This window comes from Citrus sinensis, chromosome 3 (assembly GCF_022201045.2).
Source record: "Citrus sinensis cultivar Valencia sweet orange chromosome 3, DVS_A1.0, whole genome shotgun sequence".
In the NCBI taxonomy this organism is placed as follows: Eukaryota; Viridiplantae; Streptophyta; class Magnoliopsida; order Sapindales; family Rutaceae; genus Citrus; species Citrus sinensis.
In genome coordinates, this window is record NC_068558.1 from 47,791,170 (window position 1) to 47,803,189 (window position 12,020).

The following is a 12,020-nucleotide window of genomic DNA, read 5'->3' on the forward strand; positions in this document are numbered from 1 at the left end:
AAGATTAATACCAAATTCACCCGCATCCATGTGCGAGTTTTAATTTATAATACTAAACATGCCCACAATGGATAAAATTACCCACAACGAATGGGTCTTAGCGAATGAATTTGGGTGGATTTACGAGTTTACGGTACAATTGCCATCCCTAATGGGAACACGCCGTGGGAATAAAGGGGTTTGAAATTTAAAGAGCCGCAAGAAGGTTAATATTCTGTTTTTATATTTTGTTTTCGTGGTTCAAAAGTGCTTTTTTCTCGTAAATTGACTTTCTCGTGATCTCTTTTCGTAAAAAGTACTTTATAAATTCCTATGTCCGCAAAAGACGAAATGCCAAAAAGTAGTACGAAAAAACGAGAAATCAAATATTATGATCCTTTCAATCGGCATCTGTTTCCAAGTCTTCTCATGCATGGAGCATCAATCTGCCACTTGGGATCAATTTAAGCCGCTAGTTATTTTTAATAGAAAAACAAAATAGTTTTATCTGAAAAAAAAAAGTTAAAACCAAAACGTCCTTAATGACAAATTGAGCTCGTCTGTTCAAGATTCAAAGTGTAAGTGCCTAAAAGTATATGTAAAAGATTTTATTAATTTTATTATTTAAATATTTTTTTATTTTTTTATGTGATAAAAAAGAGAATAAAAAAATATGTTATTTTTTAAAAAAATTTAAATAAAAATATGTTAATATTATTTTAATTAAATAATTTTTTTCAAAGGTAAAATAAATAGTAATTAAAGTACTTCTCACTCTCTCTAATAAAAATAATAAAATATAAATTAAAAAGGGAGAAAGTAACTCTATAAAATTAAAGAGAAATAATTATTTTTTTATTTAAAGAATTTTAATTAAAATATTTTTTAAAATTTTAAATATTCATGTGATTTTTTAAATAAATAATAATAATATCATATTTGAAAATTTTTTTAGAGACGCTCAAAATGGTAGCCAGCCTTCGGTTTGATGCCAGTTAGATTGCAGTTGAAATGTTCAAATATCATCATTTCAAAACTCGACATTTGTTAAAAAGCTTATTGGGTAATTTACTTGGTCTCTTCAAACGAATGAAAATTACAGGAGAACAAAGCAATGAGTAGTCTTCGGTAGCCGTTGTTTGTCTGTTCCATATTTTGAGAAGTCAAGTAGAGGGAACAAACATAGTATTATTCAAATTATAAAAAAACTATGATCAAAGTCATGAATTTCAACTATCATATGTTGCTATTGTGGACTTGGTTGAGTCTTTACTAGCCGTATAATTTTATTCGATAAGTGCGACTAAATGCACTCATTTTAATTAATGCAATTTAGAATTGAAAAAAAAAAACCGAAATAATATGTTAAAAAATTAGAATTCAAAATTGGTATCTCAAGATTTGAACTTAGATTGCTAGTAAAACAAAACTATTTAAAAAGTATTCCGTCTAATAGCCTAAACGACATGGCACTTGATGTGCCTATTCATCAATGCTGAGAAATTATCTCAATAATGATAATTTGAAATTTAATAATATTATGGTTACATAGCTGTAATACATAATTTGCATCCCAATCTGTTTATCACCAATTATTTCTTGTTTTGTGTTAAGCATTAGTTGGCTTTATATTTCTATTAATATGATAATCTTACTCCATCTTTCAAAGAATAATACATTAGATATCATATCAATTAATTAGAATACAAACTATGTATTTTAGCTATTATTAATGTAAATAAATTTTCAAAGTTTGTACTTTGTTATCTTCCACCATGAAAGCTTCAAGCAAACTTAATTATATATGATTATCTTTGATAATGATAAAAATTTAACCATAAACTCTACTTCACATTATATTATTGAAATAAGCTTATGAGGCACATAATTTTTTGGGGAGATTGTTGACAGAAATTAATATATACCAATTACTCTCCTACTATTTTCATAATATTTAAAAATTCCTTTGGCACAAACACTTTAAAGGAAAAGAAGGATAAATGAGTCATTTATTATATAATTTGTATTGAGAATATGAGATACATATTTATTATAAAAGAGATGTTTAAAAAATAATAAAAAGTATGAGAAAAGTATCTTTTTATTAATTTTTTTATTTATAACAAAACATATATTTCTTATTTTTATTACTTAATCTTTATTTTTATTTTTGTTTATATGATTTATTTTTATTTATAACAAATATAAATAAAAGTGTATTTGAAAATAAGTGTAACACAATAAAATTATGCTGCGGAGTTATTAACTATTATCAAAACAGTAAAAAAATAAGTGGTATATATTAATTTTAATATGCAAAATTTTTTAACTTTATTATAATTGTATTATAATCTAATAAATTATACATACTAGAATTTCATAGAACATAAAGAGTTAGTACAACCAATAAATCTGTCGAATTTTATATTAGGAAAAGATTGTTGAGATCATAGAATTAGGAACTTTTCCCTAGCATTTGCTAAATATCATTTCCATAAAATCACAGTAAGAACTTTTATTTGCTAGAAATTCATTACGAGATGATATATTCAAATAAAAGAGTTTTTTTTTTTTAAAAAAAAAAATTTCCTTTTTGGGGCAAAATATTATTTGTATGATCTATTCATTTATGTCGAAGAATTAAGCATGAATGACTACCCTACGCAATACGCATGACCAAAAACTTGGGGGGGGGGGGGGGGGGGGGAAAACAAAATTCCTTTTCTTTTGACCCAAAAAGAATGGGAGCTGTGAACAGCATTTGTATAACTCAGTTGTGATTTGTGGCTTGTGAGGGACGACTCTTCATTATATAACTATTCACAAGATACTCGACTCCGGCAATAATTATCTCAATTCTTAACTAGCTAATGGTATGACGACATTACTCATGGATAATGCATAAGACACACGAGCTACTTTCTTCATTATTAATGAAAAAATAATTATCTAAATGATTCCCTTAACCTCTGCTGCAAATTTTTTTTTTTTTTTAATAATGTTCAAACTGACATGTTTAATACCGTAAATACCCCCATTCATCCCATTATGAAAGAAATTCAGAGGCACCACCCTTTAGGGAAAAGATGGGCTGGGGCTGGGATCTACGGTCGAAATCTAGAAGACTTTACGCTAATCAAGATTTTGATCTGTTAAAGTTCCACTTTAACGAATCAAATATTTCGGCTATTTTATGTAAATTAACTAAAATGAGGTGCGAAAATTCCAAATTCCAACGTGGCCAAACCGTGTGTGTAAAGAAGACAAATTCTAAAGAAATTTAAACACATAAAAAATGTATATACGAGGACGACCATTTTAATGACTTCTTATTTAGGCTGGTTGGCTGGCTAGCAGCTAGCTACAATTTTGACGGAGATACAAATAGCAATTTTATCTTATTTTATTTTATTTATTATTAATCGATCATCATCATCATCATCTCCAATTCTCCATCCTCTCCCCTCATATGCCGTCTAATAAATTAACACAATAGGTTGATAAAATTAGTCGTCGTATTAATTAGTAGTTGTTGTAATTCGTCTCTCGTTCCTGCCTCTACCTCTTTTTTGACATTGCCGGCAATCCGCCGCCGCCTGTCTCCTCTTTTAGGGATCATCTCTCATTTGATTGATTTGAACCGGGTTCCGTCGTTCGGTCTTCTTTTGAGAATTAATTCAATCTCAACATGAGTTAGGCTTTTGTGATTGTATAGCCAGCTGCTTGCCTCGTCAGTCGTGAGTCATGATGAGGGCGATAATCGTATTGTTGGTAATTGGTTGTTTATTGTTTATGATTCGCGTGTTATTGTTCAAGACCGGTTTGATATTTGTGGCGAAAAAATGGTGGAGATTCATCGAAGATTGTTTGCACGTGCACCAGTTCTTCAAGGTACCAGAATTCAACGAAGGCATGCAGGAGAATCAACTCTACCGCAAAGTGTATGCTTATTTAAATTCTTTAACTTCAATCGAAGACTCAGATTTCACCAACCTCTTCACCGGCAAGAAATCAAACGACATCGTCCTCGGCCTCGATCCAAACCAGCTCATCCAAGACAATTTCCTCGGAGCTCCACTTTCTTGGGCCAACCAGGACGACTCCGCCACCGCCAGAACCCTCGTTTTGAAGCTCAGGAAAGCCGACAGACGAAGAATCCTCCGCCCTTATCTCCAACACATACACGCGGTTTCCGACGAGCTCGAGCAGAAGAAAAAGAGAGATTTGAGGCTCTTCGTCAATCTCAGAAACGATCGTGATGGCTGCTGCGGGCGGTGGAGATCTGTTCCATTCACGCATCCCTCCACTTTTGACACGATTTCCATGGAGACCGATCTCAAAAATCGGGTCAAATCCGATCTTGAGTCTTTCCTCAAGGCCAAGCACTATTACCATCGGTTGGGCCGTGTCTGGAAACGGAGTTATCTACTGTACGGCCCCTCCGGAACCGGGAAATCAAGCTTCGCGGCTGCCATGGCTAGTTTCATGTCCTACGACGTGTACGATGTCGATCTTTCCAGAGTCGCTGATGACGCGGATCTCAAATCCCTGTTACTGCAAACCACGAGCAAGTCGGTGATATTGATCGAGGATCTTGATCGGTTTCTGGTTGAGAAACCAGCGGCTGTGAGCTTATCGGGTGTATTGAACTTCATGGACGGGGTTTTGAATTCCTGCTGCTTCGAGGAGCGAGTGATGGTCTTCACGATGAACAGCAAAGATCACGTTGACCAGGCCCTTTTAAGACCCGGACGCATTGACGTTCACATTCATTTTCCTCTGTGCGATTTTTCTTCGTTTAAAACACTAGCGAGCAGTTATTTAGGGCTGAAAGATCACAAGTTGTTTCCTCAAGTGGAAGAGATCTTTCAAAACGGTTCGAGTTTGAGCCCGGCGGAGATCGGCGAGCTGATGATTGCGAACCGGAACTCGCCTAGTCGGGCGTTGAAATCGGTGATCACGGCTTTGCAAACCGACGGCGAGGGGAGGGGGGCAGCGAATGCCGGACGGCGCTTGGATAAAAGCGGGTCAAAGAAGTCAACGGATGCCGATTCGGGTGAACACGGTGGGGTATTTAGCAGAGAAAATACTGTCAAGGAGTTTAGAAAGTTGTACGGTTTATTGACGTTGAAGAATAGTAGAAAATCTCAGTCGTTCGATTTGGCTGCAGCCGAAAACCATAGTTGATCGTGTGGTTCATATTTTGTAATCGACGATGTAAAAAATTGGCACCATGGTAAGCTTTAATTTGAGGGTGGTGATTATACATAGGAACAACATAAATTAATAGATACGATATTCTATTTTTCATCTTTAATTTGTTGCCTTGATGTTTTTGTTGAAATCGATTAATTTCTCTCTTCAAAATATGTATCTTAATAATATGTACTCAAAAACCCAGATATATAGTGCGCCCCATTGAGTGAGGGGGCTGAAATTAGAGATCGGTGCTGATCTTTTTTGCAAGTGGTCCGAACCACTGACTACTAGAACTGAGTCACTGAACCTCTATGATTTAGTAGGGAAATTCGTCCATTACTCTATTCTCGTTGCGATGCTGCTCCTTTTCTGCTACGGATTGCCAAGGAGTTTTCATCATTTTCTAACTATTCTTGTGGTAGTCATCTTTTCTTTAGACACATACTGTTGGACCAAAGCATAGCCAAGAATCATGAATGTGGCTGTACGTGGAACATAGTTCATTATTCGTTACCCAAAATTAAAAAAATGAATGTGAGGAGGGTTTGTCTCATTGGCTGTCAACTTCTTCTTCTTTTTTTTTTTTTAAATTTTTATAGTCTTGCGGAATGGATATTACAAATTTACAATCTCATGTCTACTGGAAATATGAAATCGATAAGCTTTATAGTTTATAGTACGATTAAGATGTCTATTAAGTATAATTCGAAAATTCTACATAAATATACGCTTCCTTTAACATTTGACTGTGATTTATTTAATACAGTAAATTCGAGATCAACGTTTAACAAAATTCTGGTTTCTTCTGGTTGTTAACTTGTTTTCAGCCGTCGTCCGGGATAAGCCAAAATGAAAGTCCCGTCTCTCCAATTGGTCCACAATCGAAAAGATTAGTTGGACAAAATTTCAATTCAAACAGTTTTGAAAAACAATATATATATATATGACAATTGCTAAAGAACAAACGATGCATGATAAAATTGATATCAGAAAATTAAGGAGGGTGGTCAAAGCCAGCTGGTCCAGCTGATATCGGAGAATGTCATATCACGTCTTATCCTCGATTTTAATTGCTGTATCGGAACCGAATTTCACAGCCAGTAGCTACTACTACCAGAAACAAAATGAATATTTAAGCCACCCCCAGAGCTGCCCCGCGACCGCGCGAGTTACGGCTTGCGGGTTTCGAAGTCTGCCGCCTTTAAAATGATTTAACATTGTTTACTGATAAAATCAGACAATATTTTTTATAAATGGATACTTCTAAGAAGCAGTGATGAATTAAACCCCAATTATTTCCGAATTTAAGGAATAATTAACATGAAATCTTGTTTCAATGCTCGTGTGACAGTTCGTGTAAGCTTCTATATAGATCTATGATTGCGTATTTGTAATAATTGTGGAGCATGATTCAATAATTGTAAGTATGGGAGAAAAGTTGCTTTGCAATTTTTATTATATGAATATGACATATACGCCAGGCATGAATGAATGCGATAACATGATTTCATAAGATCGCACGAATGGCCCAAATCCTAGTGTGTGATTGCATTGTTTCGTCCGGAAATATGCCCGCACACGCAAACATGTGAACTCTTTCAAAGGTAATGAATCGTTATTGTTAACTATTAAGCCACGCGCTTGAAAGAATTATGGAATATGATACTCTTCTTATTTGAACTCAACTAAATTTTTAAAGATATTTTATCATGTATTTTTTAGTGATAATGTATGGATAAAATTTAACTTCTTTTACTTTTTTATTGTTTAACTACCAATCAGTAATGAAATTATTTGCTCAATAAATGATCAGATCATGAGAGAATTCTGATCCAAAAATTTTAGCCAAAAAGTCAAGTTCTACTACTGCATTTGTAAGAAACAATTTATTCGATTTATTCCTTAGAATTATATATACCTGTGTTCTTGCGGGAATATTCTGGAAAACGAATAAACCATGCGGTTTAAACACTTTAAGTTTTAAGCCTTTAAAATTCCGCGGTTTTAAAATTTTTCCTGTACTTTAAGATTCTGGACAAAAAAACTATTGATATATATATGAGTTAAAAAGTCATCGCCGATAATACCTAACCGAAGTAGTGTTGGTTTGATTTCGAAGGATTAAAAATGGACAAGAGTACAAGTCCAGCTAACACGCAATGCTATCACTTCACGTCCTCACTTGATAGATCGAAATGGGTGAATAATGAAGGAAAATATTATATTTGACAATTCTTGCAGTTGCAGATTTTTTCCTCTACCAAGCTGTACATGTTAGATTGTCCGATGGTATTGCTTCTTTCAGTATTTAATAACAAACTCGCGGGTTTGATTTAATTTTTTTTATGGTGCCCACTGTTCAATAAAGAATATTTCAACTGATCAATAAAGAATTCTTCTTTCCTTTTGAAAAGGCATAAAAGATTCTTCAAGAAGCCAAAAGAGTATAGGTTTTTCATCCACCTAACAAATCATTCAGAGTTACATTATAAGTCACTCAATAAGGTTAAGTTTCGGGTATAATCAGCCGGAGTTCTGTCAAATATTTAAGGTGACAAGGTCAATCAAAAAAGTGACATATAATGTGCGAAGCAACGTGCAAACTTCCCAAAGCGAGTTCATAAATCTTTGGACTCTTCAAACTCCAATTTAATTTTTTGAAATAATGAAATTATTATATTTCATTCACTCTTTATCATGCATGTGTTTCAATTAATAATGCTTAAGGTACCCATGCTCTTAAACCACCAAAATCTCTCTTTAAATAGATATATATTAAATCCAATTTGGTCATTTTTACATTTTTTTAAAAAATGACTTAATCAATTCCGTGTTTCCGTTAAACACATCGGGCCACCTTGAAAAACAGAACTGATAATTCAATCCAATTAAAATTCAAATTTGATTGGATTCGAATTAATTTGAAGCCAAGCTAGACCACATCCTGGATTCAAACTTCTGCAATCGGATAAATTTGCAGTAGATACAATTTCAAATATAAAGCTCGTTGGTTTTTGCACCAGTGAAAGTAGTTTGCTTGGGTCCAACGGCCTGTAAACATAGGCTTTAGCCCGAAGAATAGTTGGACCGACTATATTTGCCTAATTCAAATGCTGGTGTAATAAATAGTGGAATGTTATCGAATTCTACCTAAATATTTTCATTTTATCTTTCAAAATTAAAAAAAAAAAAATAAGGAAACAAAAATTTGGATTATCAAATGTTTTTCAATGTTGAAATTTTTGAAATTAAATGATTATATTAAGAAGGGATATTATCAAATGCCCAGATAATATTTTCTAACATATCACTTTACCACCAAAGTTTTCAAAAAATATTAAGTGGTATTTGATGATCCCTAACAAGAAACTGATGCTAATTTTATATTAATTTTAATAATACAAATAAATTGCAGTAATATATTTAATAAAAATAAATAATTATTTTAAGAAAATTATTTTATCTTTGTTGCTTGCTCTTTTAACATTTGTAATTGGCTATTTAAATCAATTTAATGAGTACACATCAATTATAATATTTAATTTAATAATAGTAAATAATTGTATTGTCTTATTGAGAAATTACCACATTCTTTTTTTCTTTTTGGTATTAAATCATCACTGCTGATTAAATTTATTAAATTGAAGTACTTTACATACCCCTGCAACGTCATCATTTTTAAAAAAATAAAAGTTAGGTTTTTTAAAATAAAGCTAGGTATTTAATAATAAAATGATAAGAATTAAAGTATTAAATGGTAAAATGTAATTATAAAATAGAATAATAACGATAAAGAAATATATCAGAAGATAGTTGAGTCCTATTTAATGATATACCATAAATAATTAAACGAGATAAATACTTGTCATAATTATTTATCTCATCGATTCAAACATAAAAGGACATCACAGAGCACCAAATCGAACGTAATAAACACGCCACGAAATAAAGAAAATAAATATACAAGGAATCTCACTCAATAATAATGTACGACGTTACATTTTTTTTTAAAAAATAATAATAATAATAAAAAGAAAAATCAACAAGAGCAAGTAGATAATTTCTTCATCTCACTAATTTCCAAATCAGCCCCAGAGATAACATCAATCTTGGAACCCGCAAGCATCGGCGGCCCATCAACTTTGCCGTTGCCGCATTCCAATTCCTTCTTAGAAACGGCGCCGTAAATTTCCTGGAGCAGCCTGAAAAAGGCAGTATCCACATTGTCACCATTAAGTGCGGATGCCTCAGAGAAAAACAAGCCTTGATCCTCTGCAAACTCAACAGCATCCTCCGCCGAAACTGCCCGCATATCCACAAGATCAGATTTGTTTCCAATCAGTATGATCCTGATGGAGCTGTCAGCATGAGCGCGCAGTTCCTCCACCCACCTAGCCACATGATCAAACGACTGTCGTTTCGTGATGTCGTACACTACTACGGCCCCTAAGGCACCTCTATAGTACGCACTTGTCACCGCCCGGTACCTAAACGCAAACGCAACAAGACTTAATGGTTAAATAACTTTCATTCAGCTTTGGACCCTATTTCGTGATACGGAAAGACAAACCTTTCTTGGCCAGCAGTGTCCCAGATCTGGGCTTTGATGATCTTGCCGTTGATGGTGACAGTTCTGGTTTGGAACTCGACGCCAATGGTTGATTTCGAGTCAAAGAAAAACTCATTCTTGGTGAATCTCGAAAGAATCTGAGACTTGCCCACGGCCGAGTCACCGATCACCACTACCTTGAACACATAGTCTATTTTGTCAGGAATCATATTCTCTTGTTGTTGATGACGATGATCGGTGGCATCGCCACTCATTTCTTCGTTCATTTTTTTCTTTTTTTCACTTTCACCAGAAAAAATTCTCACTCTGGAGGGGGATGTATTCTTTTTAAATATTCCTCTTGTATGTATGAATGAAATATTTGATATATTGATTTTGCTTTGGTCTTGGCTTTTGGTGTTGGTGGGTGTAAGTGGGGGCAAGTGAAGAGGGAAAAAAAAATTAACGTCTAAAAAGATGAGGAGACAAACTAAAGCCGGGTTCAAGGTTTTTCGGTCACAGCCTCGCCAGTGAAAAAAAAAAGTAAAAAATAAAAAATAAAAATGAAAACGATGTCTACGCCCACTGTGCAGTCCTTGTCCTCTTTGTAATGCATTCTCGACGACAAGCCGTGCATTATTGTTTTATCAATTAATTTTGGTACTTCATGTTTTAAAGAAACTTCGCGCCGGTTTGACCCCCTGTCTGTCTGTCAAAAAGCTATATCTAATTGCTGCCAAGTGGGATTTTTAATGGGATTTGCGAACGAATTGCAATTATGCACTCGGCTGTCTTAATTCCCGGCATAATCCATGGCTCCTCGTTAAAAAAACATGATTGAAGTGGTTCATAAAGGTAATAAAGTAACAGTTGTTGGTCTAGGTCTTGGTCCTTAATCGCGGATCGATTAGGAGCTTTCTCTTTATGTCTTGTCGGCTTGTCGCATTGAGGTGTTTATAATCTACGTGAAACAAATAAATTAATTAAGCTTTGCACATAGATTTCACTGGTGTTCCAATGAATTAGGGGTAGGGCCAACGATTTTATTTTGGGTGCAGTTAAATTGGAGCATTTTTAAAGTAGATCATCTGTTATAATCATTAGATACAATGTAACAATTGTAAAAATAAAATAACATGGTGACAAGCGTGGTTGCTCCAATCAGTATCCCTGACTTTAATAAAGTCTGGGATTAATTAAAAGATAAAAAAAACTAAATTTTAACACATTACATGATAAAATATAGTGCATTGGAGTTTGTATTTATTTTGTCTTTTAATTAATTTCTAATTTTATTAAAGTTATGGATCACTGGTTGAAAAATTATTATTATTATAATATATATATATATATATATATATATATATATATATATATATATATAACGCGTATGCATTTTTTTCATGCAAACACATTTTAAAAATACGGAGTTTAAAATAGTTAATTTTTAACACTTTAAAACCGCATGATTTTATAATTTATTCAATAACTAACTCTTTTAAATAACATGATTTAAAAGTGTATTCTCATTTTAAAAAAATATGCATGTTCGCATATGAAAATGATTATATATATATATAAACTGATAAAAGAAGAGTTACCGAAGTATCCTAAAATTGCTCTAAATTTATGCTAGTTAGATTGTGACAAAAAGTATAAAATGCAACATAACATGATCTTAGCAAGTGATGCTCAATTTTTTTTTATATTATCATAGCACCAATGAATAAATGACTCACAATAGTTTTAATACAAACTTTGTATTTGATATTTGAAAATCCAGTTTTCCTTTTCTTGCAGTTCTCTTTTACATTAAAAAAATAAATAAATAAAGAAGACTTAATGTTTACTCTAATTGTTAATCATCCGTTTTGTTATAGATGGTACGTCTCAGCTTTTTTCGCAACATGGCGGGGCTGGCTGCGAGTTGTCTATTCTAGGGGTTCAAGGTAAGTGAGTGGGATCAAACTCAAACATACGATATTCTGAATTCATGGACGTTCAATTTTATTTGTTTATTTATTTATTGAAGAAAAAAAAATTAATGGACATTCTAATGCTTGCACCGACAAAATACTAATGCAGTTATGACATGGGGCCTCCTACTCTGGAAGAAAATTGCCGGATTACTTTTCCTTTCCAGCGGTTCCACATCATCGCTGATTTTGTTGTTGAAAAATTACTACTTAATTTTTATAAAAATAGTTTTATAAAACTGCAAATTTTCATTCCTTATGAGAGAGCTGAGCTGCTTTTGTTGTTGAAAAATTACTACTTAATTTTTCCGATAATT

At 33.2% G+C, this 12,020-nt stretch overlaps 2 protein-coding genes across 2 annotated transcripts; one reads left to right on the forward strand and one right to left on the reverse strand.

Moving 5' to 3' along the window:
- The first annotated feature begins 3,301 nt into the window (after positions 1–3,301).
- On the forward strand, positions 3,302–5,296 carry LOC127901174 (AAA-ATPase At2g46620-like). The gene has a single exon (XM_052437755.1). It carries the CDS (start codon positions 3,724–3,726, stop codon positions 5,164–5,166), a length of 1,443 nt encoding a protein of 480 aa, XP_052293715.1. The 5' UTR covers positions 3,302–3,723; the 3' UTR covers positions 5,167–5,296.
- Positions 5,297–9,124: 3,828 nt separating this feature from the next.
- LOC127900531 (ras-related protein RABA3-like) lies at positions 9,125–10,185 on the reverse strand. Its single transcript, XM_052435643.1, has 2 exons — positions 9,749–10,185; positions 9,125–9,665 (listed from the first exon to the last, which is right to left on the reverse strand). The coding sequence occupies exons 1-2, from the start codon at positions 10,012–10,014 to the stop codon at positions 9,218–9,220; spliced, it is 714 nt and encodes a 237-aa protein (XP_052291603.1). The 5' UTR covers positions 10,015–10,185; the 3' UTR covers positions 9,125–9,217.
- Positions 10,186–12,020: the final 1,835 nt, after the last annotated feature.